The sequence below is a fragment of the Styela clava genome, chromosome 8, assembly GCF_964204865.1.
Source record: "Styela clava chromosome 8, kaStyClav1.hap1.2, whole genome shotgun sequence".
In the NCBI taxonomy this organism is placed as follows: domain Eukaryota; kingdom Metazoa; phylum Chordata; class Ascidiacea; order Stolidobranchia; family Styelidae; genus Styela; species Styela clava.
Window position 1 is genome coordinate 15,565,294 of NC_135257.1, and position 18,887 is coordinate 15,584,180.

General features: G+C 34.0%; 1 protein-coding gene across 1 annotated transcript; it reads left to right on the forward strand.

The window, feature by feature from the left end:
• The first annotated feature begins 2,538 nt into the window (after positions 1–2,538).
• LOC120346175 (proton-coupled zinc antiporter SLC30A2-like) lies at positions 2,539–18,433 on the forward strand. The gene is made up of 10 exons (XM_039415844.2): positions 2,539–3,004; positions 6,721–7,175; positions 7,866–8,012; positions 9,032–9,178; positions 11,460–11,613; positions 12,051–12,163; positions 14,024–14,142; positions 15,808–15,913; positions 16,480–16,614; positions 16,954–18,433. The coding sequence occupies exons 1-10, from the start codon at positions 2,784–2,786 to the stop codon at positions 17,100–17,102; spliced, it is 1,746 nt and encodes a 581-aa protein (XP_039271778.2). The 5' UTR covers positions 2,539–2,783; the 3' UTR covers positions 17,103–18,433.
• Positions 18,434–18,887: the final 454 nt, after the last annotated feature.

Consider the following 18,887-nt stretch of genomic DNA (forward strand, 5'->3'; position numbering starts at 1 on the left):
GTTTGTAACAGTGTCAGAATGATTTTTTTCATTCGATTGTAAACTTTATTATCGTGATTAGTTAACAAGTACGAGCAAACGATGCGAAGAATTAGGTTGTTATTTTGATACAAAGATTAGGCCTAGTTTTATGGATCTTATATAGAATCGTCGAAACAATATGCTCGAAAACGAATCGCATGGTGAAATAATTTTGACATCATCTACTAATCCATCAAGGCCTCAACAAATCAGTGCTCATTTCGCCTGAAAAACGCGTAAATTAAAGGAATTATGTATTTTACAAATAACCATCTAACAAGGTCATTTCACTATTTCAATTGACTCAATTTCGCGAAACACCTTGCAATTACAATGATAGTTTTGACCCACATGTCTCGTTGTTGGTGGCATAAAATTGATATCAAAGTATACCCAACTTTGATCATCCCTGAATGACTATGCTCTCCCTTTAAAACTTCTTTCTTACTTTCCTTAAATATATCTGTAAATGTAAAAGCATTTTCATGTGGTACCTCGAGTTTACAAGATAACATCTTAACACTACATGTTATGCATTAAACAGACATCGTCTCGTCCGCTAGGATGGAAAATGCATGACTTTTCAGTTTAATAATTTTTCTCATCAGTGTTGCAACACGTAAATGTGGTACAGACTGTTTGAATTCGGTCATGAAAAATATGATGTTTTAATATACGGTCAAAATAAATTTCTTGAACTATTAGCTAGGCAGTATTTTTTGCCATCAAAAATATAGTTGATCTGAATTATCATACCGTCTTATCGGATTCGTAATATCAAAATACTTGATGAAGCTGACATTGAAAAAGTATCCGTATATATGTGTACAAGCATACCAACAAATCGTAGCAATTCAGATCTTAACTTTGGTAATGGTAGGTGGGTGATGATATTATCAAATTCCACAATATAATGCACAATCTACAAATATTCCTTTGTCTACTGTGTATTTATTTACTCAATCCTGTTTATTCATCACGTCCTGACGCACTAAGACGAGGCAAAATTATTGATAAGCTCGACCAGCGTTATTGCGGACGTGGATACTGTTCGGCCATGACCGACCAAATTATCCCAACTGTAATATGACAGAAGTTCTATTGGATTATCTTGCAATAATTGCGTTATGTGCCTAAATATCAGCAAAGATGTAAAACAACTCACACCAGCCGAGTGCTAAAATTTCCATTCCAATTTTTCTTTGTATTTGACGATCGAATGATTATAGGTGGGAATTCAGAGTATATTTTTATGTGTTATTATTTTTTATAATACAGATTTGCACAAATCCTTTGTGACTGTGTGAACGCGTTTAACTGAAGAACTGCTGGAAGTTGTGAAACAGATACCTTTATTCAAAGTACTTTTATTGTCATTTTCGAAAGATAATGCTGCATCACACCAACTATCAGGTTTACGACTTCAATGAGGTACAAGAATCTCTAGCAATTCTAAAACGATATAGATATCCTCAAAAGGTGTTGTCTGGTAGGGTTTGTATATATTTTGAGTTGCTGTCTGGTAGGAAGATCGAGGATTCAAGCTAACTGACTATCAATGTGATTCAATGACTCACGTGACGATACGGTATGGTTCCATATTGTCAAGATATTATTTACGTTATGGCATGCGATTAAACATCAGCTATCTAGTGTTCTGCGTCGTTAAGCAAATAGGAAATTACTGAAATAGCCGTCGTATGTGACGTTGCTGCTGTCCGTTATTATTGTCTTTATTACATCGATTACCTACTGATTAAGCGGAGACGCGCGACGTAAGCGAAGACGCGCCTGGTGTCTTAAACATCAATTATTAAGAGTATTTGTATATCAACTTCAGTAGCTAAGTGGAAGGATTACGAATGTTAATCGATAAAATATACTTAAATGGAGTAGAAGCATTAGGCATGTGGCCATAAGTCGATCATAGATGTCTTAATTATATGTGCCGTTAATATAACAGACAAACAAAAGAACCTGGTGGAAAGTTTTATGTTAATTAAGTTCCTCTCAGGTAAACCAGAGGAATGCTCATTGACAGCGATAATATGCGTTTTCATGTTCGAGTCACATGTTTTTCGGTGACAACCAAATATGCGACTTTCAATGAGAAATACGAATACGGCTGTTTTACACTTTCAGTATTCACCTGTCTAGTTCAATTCCGCGTTGGCGATGCACAGCGTCCTACCGAAAAATTTTATGACAGAAATGGATGTTTTCACTGTCCGGAATTTTTCTTTCTGACGTGTACGCGACTTTTCCAGATCTTGAAATACTCGATTTATGACAAAATTCAGCAGTGACGATAGGGCGTTCAAAATATTTGCAGAATTTTATTTTATATTTAGCAGATTTCTCTTTTCCTAATACTGTACCTATCACGAGATAGCCTATCTAACTCATTAGCATTCTGTCGTGGTCGATGCTCATAATGCCCTCATACGAAATTACTACTGAATTTATGATGAATAAATATTCCGTCAATTAATCGCCACTCATTTACTATGCATTATTTCAGGTATATGTCGATACTGACTAACAAAACACAGCGTTTCCCTATGAATGGGGAAATATGACACTATCGCAATATGGTACCGTATCTGTCGCCAATAATTATAGTCTCGAGTGCTAATAATATGCAAACGCGTGTCGCGCATTTATAACGAGAAAATCGATTGAGTAACTTTGAAAGCAAACCAACAAAAAAGGTAGAAGTTTAGAACAAAAAAACAAAGAAATTACTTACGAAACCTTAAGCAATGAAGAACGGATCATCTTCAAAAAACTCGCTGTTCAAAAGCGAGAGACCGCGAGCTTACCGGTACAGTTACACAAGCGTGGCATCACAGGCGGACGAGCCATACAGCAAGATTGACATGTCGTTTCCAGCACCGGAGTACATCAAGACGTTTTTAAATAATAAACTGTCGAGAAACAGCCAGGATTCCCCAAATCTTCTAGACGACGATGCATTACAGAAGTAAGTTGCTCAATTTATATATGAAATTTCAGGTTGAAAATTGTTTTAAGTTAATAATTCCAGTGGTTTAAATTAGCAAGTTATCTTTATAAGAGAGAGAAAGATTTAAAATAGTAGCTAGTTATCTTCATAAAATTTTATTTTATTGTGCAAAAATAATTCCACTTAGGAATTACCGAACATTTTCACACTTGCCCTATTTTAGTGGACAATCCCAAATATGTGAAAATATTTAATGTGTATGTATAGGAGAGTGAGAGAGATTTGAAATACGTAGCCAATATCATGATATTTGCCGTCGGCTGATGATAAACTGCACAAAGTATTTATGACGTATCATGAATATAAAACTTGAAATTGTTCAAGGCGGAAGAAATATTTGTGTCATTCCTTTTTATCCCGGTGTATTTCCGTTGAGTAATCAATTAACTAATTCGCAGTATTGTCGAGGTATCTATAGAAAGTAAAAACCAATATGTATAAATCGGGTAAAGGGAACATATCCAAATCCGGATCCAAGTTTAAGCATATGAAATTACGAGAATAATTTGTTAAGACTCGACTTTTCCGCTTTCACGTCATTAATTTCTCGCTCCCTGTTTTTCATGTTCCCATCCCTTCCCAAGCTTTTGGGGGTTATACCTGTGTTGTGTACTCCAGATCATTTAATTTTGAATACAGCGCCCCGAATGTGCTTGGCAAAAATCTTCGAAAAAATTTCTGAGTTGTGAATGGGAAAGTAGAACGCATCTATTGTGCTTTATATCAGTAGATTGGACATGTGAAAATTCCCGCTCAAAACATGTAAGCAGTTTGTATAAATCGCCTTTCGGCTAACGATAATACAGATCAATAGATTTTTACAATCCTGCCTGTTCAGCAACTAGGAAGCGGAAAGTCCATCAGTTTCTGCGAACGCAAAGTGCCAGCCGCTCATTTATTTACACATAATCAGGAAGATCGCTTCAAATACTATTTTCCAATCTTTTAGATTGTGCATTTGATCGATGAAATCTCCATAAACTTATGCACGAATCAGTATTTTATTTTTGAAAATAAGCTGCTTCGTTTTTTTTTGTATTAACCTATTGCATTTCAACATTCTTCAAAAGCAACGGGTTTACCTCTCACATAAACGTGATCTTCTACGTTTAATCCGTGATAAAATCATATTATGGGATGTTAATTTAGTCCACTTGCTTTGGAGATAATTCATTCGGAATCAGAAATGAATCGGTATAATTTAGGTTTGTATGACGCTTTAGTTTATGAAATAGAAATTACAAAACAGAAGTTACGCATTTCGACGAATTTATGTTGTAACGACGTGTTGTGACAGTTTCCGGCCAAATAAGACTTTGATTTTAATTTGGCCGGACATCTGAAATTACGATTTTTTGCACCTCGCAAGCACAATGTGTAGTAACTTCGAATATACTTAACGCTTGTTTATCATGGCGGATAATGTGAAACCACATCAAGATAAATTTTGCCGGTTGTTAATTTCTTATGACTTGAATCCACATCTTTATGAAAGACACCTTAGTTATTTGTGATCTCTTCTCGGTATGAATTTCTACATCTTTACAATGTTCAATCTTCAATTATGGCGTTTATACAGCCCATGGAAATGAATGCCGTTAATTGAGGATGATTTCGGCAAAGATCAAATAATCTTTTGAAGATATCACGCTTGTCTTTAGATCCTCTCATGATCCTAATGAATAAAATTCTAGTAATATAAATGCACTACGAAAAGCCTTTATTTTTTGGCGGTGTATTTGTACAAATTTTGAATTGTCGTAATTTGATTGATGATAGCTAATGTCCAATGAATGAATGAATGTTGTATGATTTTGAATTCATTTACCGCCTCACTCTATTGAAGTTTACTCAGACGAAATTACAATAAAGAATAAGAAGATAGTTTGAAGTGTTAAAATATTCATTGTTTGCAATTCAATATATATTTGTGTAAGTTTTGGCGCTCTATCGACCACTCCTTATAATGCCTGCATAACAGCCTTTGTCTAACCAAATATGTCCCAACCGATATATAACCAAATATATTATGTTTTGAACTAAAACCACTTTTTGTTAAGTAAATAACGAATTGGGTTAAGATATAATGAAAGTATTCGTTTTGATTTACCTTGTTGAAAAATCTTACGAAGCAATGTCAAAGGTATTCGCCGTGCGTGGAAATACTCGCTCAAAAGATGAAATACGCGACTTGATTACCAACTTCGAAATGCTCTATGTGAACGTGTATAGATAGAGAGTTCAATGCAAAGCTACTTTACGTGACATGAATTTGAAATTTCTTGCTATGAGGAGGGCATGCCCCTTTAAACGATTTCCATAGAGCATTAAAATACCTATTCATTTTATTTTGATAGAAATACGGCATTGCCTGAAAATATGTTTTGGACCTATTTTAGTATACAATAATACAAATATTACACTATTACCATTTTTAACAATCCTTACACTTATAAACAAAGGTGAACACGGAAGAGGCCCTTCAAACAAATCATTTTACTTCATTTGTTGTTGTTGTTATCAAAAAATAATAATGAGTGGAACTTTTGTCGATTGGATTTTCTATGAGTGGGATGGGATTTTCTGGTTGAATTGGGCATCGACTTTTCCGAGCACCACATAAACGTGATTTATTTAGTGAGTTGTACAAATATGATCAAGATATTATCATTGATTTTCATCTACTGGGCCAACGACGGAACCCAGTTTACTCTGAATTCTAAGTTGGATTGCATTAAGGTCGGCCAATCAAATCGAGCCTAAATGTCATACCAACAACATAGAAAACCCGTGTTAATTTTCCAATTTTTATCACAAGTTTTCAACATATGTCTCTGTTTCTTGCGATTTACTGTGTCCAAGCTTGTATATTTCATAACCGCTTACACGCTTAATAGAAGTCACTAAAAGGAAAATTTTTGGGATTGTGCACGACTAACACTCATACAATAAGACCATTTAGTAATCGTCCATTTAAAAGTGTAAACGAACCGGCCCGTATACATCCACGCCCAGCTTTTGTCTTCAGCGGGTTGCCATCGAGCTGTCATGTCTAAAAACCGGAACGTATAAAAAAACAAGAAACCGAAGATTAATCGATCAGGAATTCTATTTATAATGTTAAATATGAGGTTAGGAGACAAAGAACAAAATATTCTCTAGATCCGTGGAAACGCCTATGTGTTGAAATCCTTTTAATACAAGATGTGTGGTCGAGTCGCTCTACCTGAACTATGAAAATAGGTTGATATTGATACAGGGCTGTTGAATCCAAGGACCGACTCACCAAGCTCACGTTCGACCCGAAGATACTGCTCGGTTGTAGAATTAAACACAGATATATAATAAAATCATTAACACATTCCGCTGTATGCCTTTGAAATAGCTAAGAAAGAACCGTTACTTTTTTTTTTCAAATTCTTTAATCAAATGAATTCGAATTATTACTTGGTGTTTGCTGAAAACCGACTGAAGAGGAGAAATTTCTAAAGTCCAGGATATCAATACCAATTTTCCAATGCTATTGGTATTGGCATATTTTGCTGTACTCAAAATGCGTCTGAATAAATGTAACCGTCCGAATTTTTTATTGTTTTATTTATCGTTGTCAACTATGGCACCCAACTCGGCGTATGATCAAACAATTCTTTATGTATCGTCTTTTTTATATCCAGATCGACACTGGAAGAGGTGACGGTATATAAAGACGGTGACAACAATATTGAAGGATTTGAAGTCACTAAAAGAGACAATCATAATGGCCACAGTCACCAACGAACAAACTCGAAAGGTCAAAACGCAGAACTTGACCCTAAAACTCATTTGAATCTCAGTAGTGCAAGTAAAAAAGGGTATGGTACTTCAGAAGAAATTGAACTGAATCATCGAGATGACATGACCAAATTCAGAAAAGGAAAAGCCCGAGCAAAAACGCAAGTGGGAGAAACTCAAAAAGGTGATAGTTATTATCAACGTGATGCCAATGGTCACAACCACAATCACAGCCATCCTAACGAAAAGAGTGCCACAACTCAAGTCGGATCCACTGAATCGATTGGAAACGGAGGAGAATCCTCGAGTACCAGCGAAGAATACGTCGTAAAACATGATCATTCCCACAGCTGTACATGTGAGTTATAAAAGATTCAATTTAGATTAAACTTACGTTAATAATATGAAATCTATTGATTTGTAAACCATTTCCCCCTGCAGTCAAACAGTATGTTACAATAAGTGCATTTTTATTCGTTTAACGTAAGGTATTGGCGATCTAGGTGGGATTTCCGCTCTTGTCTGGATAGACCCACTTTGAATTAAACTAGCCCAATATATCGGAAATCGCGTTTCTCTAACGTAACCAGATTGTCTTCCATTGCATTGTAAAACGCCTCATATGAATGAGAGATATGGAGGCCTGAGTTCTCTTTGTTTTACTTGTATCGTAAATTTTGTTTCAGTTGTTTAAAGCTGGGCTTCTTGTTAGGCTTCTGTAAATTTCTCCATATCGAGGTATTGAGTCAACAGTGTTGACTCAACACTATAAAGTTAACAGAATTACTCATTAGTCTTTGATGATATTATCGGCACTATAGGCTATTAATCGAAATTCAGAAATTTGTTACGTATTGTTACGATTACATTAGCTATTAGACATGGTATAGTGTAAAGGTTTCAATAAATTTAACTTGCTAACATGTTTCGAGGTATTTTATAACAATGCGTGTGACAAAATATTTTTTAAATAAAAGTACTAATAATTGGTACGAAATTTACATTGTTTCATACATATACATTTACCATTTCTTCTGAACAATTTTAGCTGACGAGTCTGACGTTGATTCGGAGCATTGTCACGAGGACTCTGACGAAAAAGAGCAAACGGAAAATCGGAAACGAAAGAAAGCACTTAAGAAACTTATTATTGCAACCATTTTAAGCTTCTTATTTATGTGCGGAGAGATTTTAGGTATGTTGTGCAAGGGGTACATGTGCATGTGTACTTCAGCTCTTACGGTATTTGAACCGTCATCTGCAAGATATTCATCGGTTCTGCAGGGCGTTGTATGACTGAACAGTATGTCGTGACTTTTGAGACAACGTAACAAAAAATCAACAGTTGATAATTTAATGTAAATTTGATGATTGATCAACCAATACTCAACAGAGTCTAGGTCGAACTGTGAAAATTAAATTTATACATTTTTACCTATAAATTTTGCCGTGAAATTGAGATATTATTTTATTATCTTTAATTTTCGTGAAATTAATATATAGGTATCACAAGGGAGCAATGCGGTTGCCCTGTCTAACTCGATATTCCTTGGAACGTGTTTTCGTGGTAAAATTGACAAATTTCCCGTGTTTTCCATCGCCGATGACAGAACGCGTGAGCGAAAGGTGGTTTTGGAACATATGCGCCATGCATAATTAAAATCTATTGAGTAGTTTTTCAACCGCTGCGCTCACATTAATTTTCTCGTTTTCGTTACCTGTCCACTTTTTGACCTCATGCCCTTTACGTGCACGTAAGTATGCACGAGAGTGATGCAGATGGACAAGACGAAAGTTATATTTTGTAAATAAGTTTAAATGTCTTTACCCTATTTTAAACATTTAAAATGCATTTGCACTATCCCGGAAACAGTTGGTTGAAACTTGTAAATACCAGACGATACTGAAGTTTTCCGACGAATAACAGCTTGTTCGAATAACCTGCGAAACTTTACAGTCCAAAATCATGGTTTTTCGGTTTTATTCTACGTTATATTTCCATGTAGATTAATTATATTGGTATGGATTAGTTTTATGATTTAACCAGAATTCGACCACAAGATATTCATATTCCTGGTCATAGCTTCACGACGGCTTATCGCATTCGTAAAATCTAATTGGCGATTGGGACGATATATCCATCCATATTCCTAACTTTTAGCAATTCTATTTGTCTGTTTTTGTTCCATTGAATATTACGTATGTCATTCACAGGTGGTTACCTCGCCAACAGTCTTGCAATCATGACAGACGCCAGTCATCTTTTAACTGATGTGAGCAGTTTTCTCGTCAGCATAATAGCTTTACAAATGGCTGCAAAGCCTTCATCAAAGAATATGACATTTGGATGGCATAGAGCAGGTTGGTACTGAGAATAACGTCATTAATATTGCACACGAAGATTATATACATATGAATTGTTTGGCAAAATTCTTGTTATCACTGTTGTTGTTAAATATTCTATTCAATAATGTTTTCTCCCCAGCTAATGGACTGATCGATTTTAAATTTACAGTACTTAAAAGATGGATGAAATCGATATTTTTTTTTTCAAATTTCCCCTGATTCTCATGGGACGCAATATTTCATTCAAAATTTTGCTGTTTTATTTCAAATCACTTTCATTTTATCACACCATTTGCGTGACGCTTGACGGCCGATCTTTTTAGCAAACTGGGTGCCCACCCAGAGCCATTCGTTACCAGAGTGCGACTTTCGTGTCCATATATTGGAGCATTGCTGTTTTGGTTATACATATGTATTCCTGTAATTCAATTTTTATCAGAAATTAAATTTGAACGTTCACTCATCAAAATTGATTAGTTGATCACGAGAATTAAAGTGTGACTACTTTACGCCTCCGTTTATATTTCGTTTGAACTGAAATCCGTGTGGGTTTTAAAAAATGACTGTTGATTTATATGACACATTATTAACCATGAAACGATGCTATTTGCCTAATGGTAATCTATATTTATGAAAAAGTGACATCTGTCATTCTGGAAACTTAAATTATCTTTGAGAATTTTAACAACTATTATTATACTATCTACAGCCGAACTCTATATTGCCCATCGTAGTCTATTCTTGTGCATATTTAACAGTCCAGGCTCACCATTTTCCCCCACATTCGCATTCGTCAATTTAATCAACGCAAGTTTTTGACGTCTCTTAGTGATCATCGTAACATTAAGTCACATTGTTTCGGTTCAACTTTTGAGTCATCTATCGATATACTGTCATTATGTCGCTCACGTAAGACTTGTTTTATAATGATACTCTGTTAAGTTTATATTTAGTTCAGGTCAATCCATTTATGCAAATGTTGCGACTGCGGATTCCAATAGACTAAATATCTTGATAGTTTGATCTGAGATGTGAACTAAATCTGTATGATGTAATGAAAGAAGTATTTTGATGGTTTTCCGAGATTGAAGTCTCAATTCCCCATTGCTCTCAACTGAACGTCACATCCCTGTGAAGTCATTGCTACAACATGCGTGAATCAAATAGTGTAACTCTTGTGTAATTATTTATGAAATGATGAATATTCTGAAACTAAAATCATACTTCGTCGGTTTCTTTTTTTAGAACATTTCGATTTTAATTACTTACAAAGGCATATATATATATCGATTCCGGAATTTGCAAGTTTCTAAATTGGAACACAATTTTTTAATGCAAGGTCCAATGTTAGTTTACGCCCTCTTTACTGTCGATGGTTATTTTCTCACAAAATGTTCCAAAACGACGCAATATGTTTCTTAGTTGTAAATTTGCACTGATCTAGCACTAATCGTGACGTTTTTGTAAAGTTTGCTTTTTCTCAACGCAAAACTAAAATTATAGGCTAGGCTCAAATTATATACTGTTATTTGCCCACATTAATTTGAGTTCCTGAATTGAAAATTGAAAGGTGAAAACGCAATAACAAAATATTTATTTTGCCAGTCAATATATTGTTTTTATTGTCGGTTATTTTGATAGCAATAATAATATTTATTATAGTGGGCGAGAAAGGAGAATATTTCCAATTAACACAGATAAGTTTTAGCATGAAAAATCATAATATATTTTTAGAGTTACTTATACTCGTACATGTTTTTTAAGTCTGTATACACTCTCTGAAAAATTATCCATTTCACAATATTGCAATTTGCGCTGTAGGTTTCACTGCCGACAGGTTATATTTGTATGTTATGAGCGGTATGGTTTAAAATATTTTAATTGCAAAAATATAGGAATGATGGTTTATAATTTATAATATAATTTCGTGATAAATAAGTTACCTCTATCCACCTGTCTTTTAGGCTGTGTTCAGGACACGGTCTACCAGGTGCCCATACCTACTCAATAAAAATGTTATTCAATTCCAAATAGGCGATTCAACACAGTTTATGAGCGTAGACATCTTCAACATGTTTTAACAAACTTGTTTTTACTGCTCTCTTTAAATATAATATAATGTAATTGGCCACAAGTAAATAGAATTAGGATCTGAAATCATCCTTCAATAACTTTTATATTCTTAATATTGAAATGAGCTGAAAAACACAAATACAAATTTTTTAATATTATAATAATGGATTTTGTGCTATTTTGACGCGTCATGAATCTTTATATCCTCATTTTTTTATTACAGAGGTAATCGGTGCTATTACGAGCGTGTTGGCTATCTGGGTTGTAACAGGAGTTCTCGTGTATCTTGCCGTGATGAGACTCATCAAAAACGAATATGAATTGGACGGAAAAACGATGTTAATAACAGCAGCATGTGCAGTAGGCTTCAATATAATGTGAGTCATGGTTGCGTTGAAAATTAGTTAGACTGTGTGATCCGAAATAGCTCATCTCATTAAGAATCGTGTCGTTATTTTTATACGGGTTTAGAAACTAATATTTCTGTGATTCATTCGTAAAGTTCATTCTCTTTTTCAATCAGGTCCCTCTGCTTAACGAACGCCACATACAAAAGTCACCTTATAAATATCTTCGAGATTTTCACAATACTAATGGAAAACTTCATTTCGGACTGTTTTTACAAAAACTAATATCAGATTTTTTCCAAACGAGTCTTTTAACTATACCTGGTTAATACTTTTAACCCAACCAAATATATTAAAAATCATTTGGGAGATTATAATATTTCATATAGCTTTTATTATAGTTGCATTTATAAGATTATATATGGCCCATGTAGTCATTTTTTTACTAGAATAATTCTTGTATTTAGAATGGGCTTGGTATTGCATGAAAGCCACGGACACTCCCATGGTCATTCACACGGACATAGCCATGACCACAAACATGATGATCATAAACACGGAGATTCACATAAACACACAGGTACGGTGTACACTTATATCAAAAATGTGTTTACTGTAGTGTATACAGACCCAAAATAAATGTATGCTAAAACACAATTATATTTTAAACAAAGAAGTCCGAGGTTAATTTGATTTCCGAGGTTCTACATTGCGATGGGCAAATAAATAGCATGATTGTGCTGGGAAATTGTATCAGAAGTAATTTATACCTAGATTTGAAGATTTTTCAGGTGCAAAAAGGGGGTGTTTGACTCAGCGTTTTTTTTGTGTATTCAGTATCGTGAAGTACTTATGGTAAAAACTCACATTCTTTCTCGTTTACCAAATGTTATACTATCCCTTTTGTATTGATCTTTGACCCCGTTGTGAGTCCGATACACATTATGCATCCCAAGTGTTTCGACGAACATGAGGTGAAAATCTCCCTTGCATTAGCGTTGAATATACGTTGTGAGCTGCTGGATCACCCAAGGTAAAATTATATACAATTGCATGGCGATATATGGGCCAGAGAAGAGAATAGCATTTGATTCACAATTTGTGAATTTTTTTCGCTGTCACGATCAGTACCAATTACCTAGGCTTTATAACTTCTAACTAGCTACAGATAATTTTGGTAAAAAACTAAATATACTCTTATTAGATAAATACGTTCAGTTTATAGTTGTTGTTTCCCTGATTTTCAATTATCTACCAGGCATTATCTATGCATAAGCTGTCCGTAATTTAGAATTTCTAGACAGCACATTACATTCTATTTTGTTCCAAAATATGTTATTAAAATTTAGTTTGACTACCAAATTATTCATCAGCGGAAATGCATTTTAATTAACAAAATTGAGCGATTGCGTTTGGCCGATCAGTTCTAATTTACGTAAAATAAATATTTCAATTTTGAACAGAATCCAAAGTAAAATAATAAAATGAAAACTCGACATCAGATATTTATCTTCTTCCATTCCAACTGCATGAAAGGTTTTCTGTCGTGTTTGCTTTTCCATGGCCGTGTTAAAGCAAACCTAAATATCATCTAATGAAAAAAATTCTGAAAACGATTCATAAGTTATTTCATAAAACAAATGGCGGTACGAAATTTGTTTTAATATTTTTTTTGAATTACTGAATGTTCTCTCTAATACATCATCTCATGATTTCTATGTTATAGTCAAAAAAGGGGAAAAGTCAGTACGGTACGGTCATTCAAATGACAAACTTGTCGGCCTGATTACAGGTCATTTTTATTTATTCAAAATGCATTAAATATAATACTCCACATTACTTAATTATTAGTATTTAAATCAGGGATGCATATACGGATCATTCTGATCGTCTACCAAGTTTCGACATTCTTTTTGTTTTGCAATTTTTTTTCTTTCACCAAAATATTGTATATATGCATCTTATGTATTGCTCGTAAATGAATGAATATTTTAATAATTTATAAGGGACAATTTCATATTATTGAATCGGTCGGCGCTCAACAACCGCTTTGTAACTTTGTTTGACACCATATTATCTTATTTTAAGCTCATTTCCATATTGCGTTGAAATCAATTGCATGTTTTTTAAACGACTAACGACCCCACTACTCGTCCGTCGCTCAGTAAAAAAAAATTATCACTTCGTATGACTTTTTGCTGTGTGCTGTAAAACAATAAAACAGTTTGTCAAATATATTTATCCTCTTTTACGACTGAATATATAATTAAATACATCGTTTAACACAGCCGATTGAGATTCAATTGAGATCGCCTCGAATACGAACACAGCCCAATAAAACTTCCTGATAGCGCCGCATCGGTTCTATATTTCATTATTTTTCACACACAATGGTACTGCCTCGACGAAATCGAATTTATTTCAAATGCATTATTAACAGGCCATCAAGAGGACGAAGAAAGTGGCAATGTTAACGTCAGAGCCGCGTTCATTCACGTACTGGGCGACCTTTTACAGAGTCTCGGGGTGCTTGTGGCAGCTTTCATCATATATTTTAAAGTGAGTGGATATGTTTCAAGACGTGACCTTTTCACGGGTCTTTATTCTTAACGTATTGCATCATCTACAATTAAATGTGTGTCATGTGTAAACCGATTTTTTCATTGGATTCAGTAACATGCTATGCTTGGTTCAGCGATTATCTATTTAAATTAATAAATTAAATATTAGTATAGGGTCGTTACATAATTGGTAGCTGGCTGATGTTATCGATCACATAAAATGTGTTTCTTTGTTGTAGAACTTCCCGAAAACGAGCTCGTTTAAACGTACAAGGATTTAGAATTTGAAAGATTGGTCAAAGCCATAGAAAAAAACGTTAATACTTAATATTTTTAGTTTTTCGTGTTTACAATCGGATATATTTGTTCGTTTCTGCTTGGATGAATATATTCACAAATTAGGGGTTTGTTTGATTTTTAGCCAGACTAAGAATCGTGCTAACCATCGAATTTGGTATTTATCGTCAATTCACAATTCATCGTTAAACAATATACGCATGGCGGACTCGAAAGAATGATTTTGAGGTTGCTTTACGCTTTGTTTTGTATTCACCCGCGAGACCTGTTAAACTAACTGGCATTCCACAGTGGATATGTTATCAGAACTTTTCTCTGTAGCCACAAATCATTCGAACACGATGTTCTGTTTTTCTTTTTTATATCATATTATTAATCGCAAACCCGAAATAAAGGCTGTTTCAAACTCAGCCGGTTTCAAGACCATAGAAAAATTATTTAATGACGCTTTGGAGTTTGGTCAATATGTTACGTCACAATACGCACAGCGAATAATATAAAAAAAACTCACATTTCCTCGTTATGAGCGACATTTATGTTTGAGTGAGTAATTTTTTGTCGATATAAATTTTACACACTCTGTGCTATATTTACGAAACGTTATCAGGATAACACAATTATTGACCTGACATAATTGAGGATTGAACAGTTTAAGGTAAATGTACTTGCGTGAGATGAAATGACACGCTCAAAAACCTCAATATACACGTAGAATTCGGTCGTGCAGAAATTTCTCATATGTGACAAATTGCAGGTTAGGGATCTTATTGTTCTCTTAGAAACACCTTACTTAGAGTTGCCACGTCTCGTTTACGCACGAAAACTTTCTAGCCGAATTACAATAAAATCCCTTTCACTTTGAGTATGAATATGCACATAACTTGGGTTAATAAATATAAAAATAGTTGGATTTAGAATACGAATCACGAAAAATTAGTTGCGCATGTAACTTTGCTGCAAAATTTTTGATTTTGTTATTTTCTCCGACTTTGCAGTTTTTATGATTTATGATTTACGTGCAATGAAAATTTTATTTGTTGAATTTTTTTCAAATTATTATTTTAAGTTTTAAAGCACGTACATTAATTGAATTATAACTAAATTTTTTGAACTGTCTCTATATATCCTCGAGTGAATTGAAATCCATGCATATTCATAGTGAAAGTATGCTTGTTCAAACAATCTATGTTGATTTCGTAACTTAAATACGAGAGAATAGTTGTTCTAAAAACATATCGCAATTGGCTATCCACACCATGTCGTTTATACATGTGATATCTTTTTAATCCTTGGGGGAAATTTCAACTGTATCTGTAATTTTGTAAAAATTGATCATTAACAAAAAAAATACAATTTTTTTTTTCAGCCTGAGTACAAGATCGCTGATCCGATTTGTACTTTCTTATTTTCCGTCCTCGTTCTGGCAACAACAATAACAATCTTACGAGATACTATTGTTATTTTAATGGAAGGTAAGATGGTCTTTTCTTCATTTTAAATCACAGTAACGAACGCGTTACGAAAGCACACTCGTTAGATGAAAATAAATGTCACCAAACATGTTTTGACTGAATAAAGTGCATCGAGTACTTTATCACAAAAGACCGGTGGTCAAATTAGCAAAAGATCAATACCCCTTTTGCCCTTTCAGAAAAATAAAGTTGCCAGCGCACAATTTATCGACTTTAATATAAATCTGAACATAGGAATCCATAAATACAAGAACAACATTTTGATTTAATATCAGTGGGAAGGGTGATATCGTTTCTGCGATGTGAAGCGATTAAACCTAGGCAAAGTGGACAACCTACAGCATCTTATATCATTGTCAATCATAAGCTTGTTTCGATATTTTGTTTTAATATTAATTCTTTATATGAATTCCCTTATATAAGATATTCATGTTGGGCCAGCCCGAAATTTTTCAAATAGACTGATCCTGTGTGAGACCAATTTGAATCAGTACATGGTGTGTATTTTTTTATATCACCGCCAGTCTTTCAAATTACCAATTCCCTATTGTTACTATCGTCTGCAGGTACTCCAGCGGGTATAAACTACGAAAAAGTGAAAGAAAAGCTTTTAGCAATAGACGGAGTAATAGCTGTTCATGATCTTCGAATCTGGTCGTTAACTCTCAATCAATGTGTTATGTCCTGTCACTTGGCAGTCGGTAAGTAGTGACGTTATTTCCTCTGAACAAAGCTCTAGTCAAGCAGTCTTGCATTAAAAGGTACTTAGTTAGTATATAAGAAACTGTATATTTTATTAGCCTGCCGATAATATTATACTCGGGGTGGAAGGATAAAATGGTATTATATTTGGCTGATAGTATTTCATTGCCTCTGTAACAGTATCTTTCATATAGTGCTTTTAACAACCATGATGATACTTGAAATTTATTTGCCTCAAGCAAACTAAGCATACTACAAGCAAATTATCAAAATTAAACCATTACTTAGTAATTCTAGTTTAAGCTTTTTATTTATTTTTCTGTTTAAACTCTTTTTAGACAGAAACGTCCGTGCTGGATCTATTTTAAAACTTGCAACCAGAACAATGAAAGCCTCATATAACTTCCATTCAATGACGATACAAGTCGAAGCATATTCATTAGACATGGACGATTGCAAGAAATGTCAACCGACGTCCCATAAATAATGACGTCACAGGAATAGTTGAAATATTAATTATAATACAATCATACTATTGTAGAATTGTTTGGTGCAAACCCAATTTATTGATATGTTATACTTGGCCAAGCATAGGTTTATGATCTCCTGTGCTTAGCTTGTCACCGATAGGAAAATAGGATTGTTTTTAGCGTATTGAGATCGTACTTCAGTTTGTGTCGCTTGTCATGACTCTCGTGCACAAATCATCTGGATTGGCTGCAAATATTTTATTTTAATTTTCGTCTTGTGTCATATTTGATATCTTCAATAATTACAGGGTGAAAGCTTATTAATGCATATTTATTTTTCAAGTCAAATCATATCAAATATTTTCTCTGTATAAACGGCCATATTTGGCAATCAATCACTGAAAGGCAGGGAGTGAGCAATCACATATCCCGGTTAAATGATTCTGTGATATATGTAGTGGCATTCCGATTGCCTTTGCCAATCGGATCATGCATATGGCGATCTGTAACACCAGTGCATCCCTAATTGTACTTATCTCATCCAAACAATGCATTGAAAATCTACTGTAGATTTTCATATCTGGTCATCTCAGTTGTAGCAAAATTGACTATAATATTTCCAATATCTTCAGTTTCCATTGCGTTCTGTATCATAAAGGATGAAATGGTATAAGAAGATATTAAATGTGCAGCAGTCTCTATATATTTTTCTACTACGTCTAAAACTTTATCATTATACTATTCATGTTGCAATTGAACTTTGAACTCGATAATGAATGAAGTTGAACTGTTTTATTGCTCAAATTTCAAGAACAAAAATCATAATTATATAAACCTCATTTTGCTTTTTGAAATTTAACTGCGATTTATTTGATTCGGAATGTTGAATAGTTTTTTAACAAACTTTATAATAGAATACATAAGGTGCACCCTCACCGTTTGGTTAAATTAAATCGGGTGATGTAATTTTAATTTCCGGTAAAAATAATTTTACTCATTCTATTCCGGACGGAGATTTTTTCAATTAATGTCATTTTACCTACAATCACGCTTTAGCATGTATGACCAAACTTGATACAAAAAATCTTCCCCTCAAGATGACTATCATTTTTGAATTCAATTAAAACTATTTGCAATTATTTAAGGTGCACTATTATTATTTTTTATTTATAATCATTATAAAATGAATAGTTAAATTTAATTATCATAATATTAATATTGTTTGTGTCAATAATGCACTTGTTTTTTGTCTGTTTTAGTCTATTTATTTTTTCTTTATCAGACATTTGCAACAAATAAATTATTGCGTATTGGTAGAGGGTAATTCAAAAAGTTTGTTTTTGTTTCTCTTGTCGTGTTTTAAAGAAATACTCTCCACCTCGACATTGCAGACTTAGGCCAAACAATTTCACTTTGTATAGGTGGTAGGGTTAGGATAAAATTAGGCTTATCATAACTCAAACCTGACACCCTTGCATGAGTTGAATAAAAACTACCAACACGCTATAATTTGTGCAACTAAAAAGTTGGAAGAACGTTTTTGTTCTCTATTGGGCTTATTTACTAGTTTACACTAATCAAAATTTCTAGGGTTACTAAATGCGGGCTTGTGCGCAAAACGATAAGTCAATACTTCATCTAGTAAGCTTTTGCACACTCCCTCCCCATACGCCTACACAAACTCCTTTCAATTGGCCGTCAACACATCACCCACGCATATAACACAGCAAATTTCACAACCTGCCGGTACAACAAAATATGGCAACAATGCGGGAAATTGTTCAAGTTTGATCTATTTCTAG

Excerpts from the sequence above, each read along its gene's own strand:
- LOC120346175 (XM_039415844.2), top strand. The coding sequence starts at position 2,784 with ATGAAGAACGGATCATCTTCAAAAAACTCGCTGTTCAAAAGCGAGAGA. Across the intron at positions 7,176-7,865 it reads TCATTCCCACAGCTGTACAT|CTGACGAGTCTGACGTTGAT; the intron begins GTGAGTTATAAA and ends GAACAATTTTAG. Across the intron at positions 8,013-9,031 it reads TATGTGCGGAGAGATTTTAG|GTGGTTACCTCGCCAACAGT; the intron begins GTATGTTGTGCA and ends TGTCATTCACAG.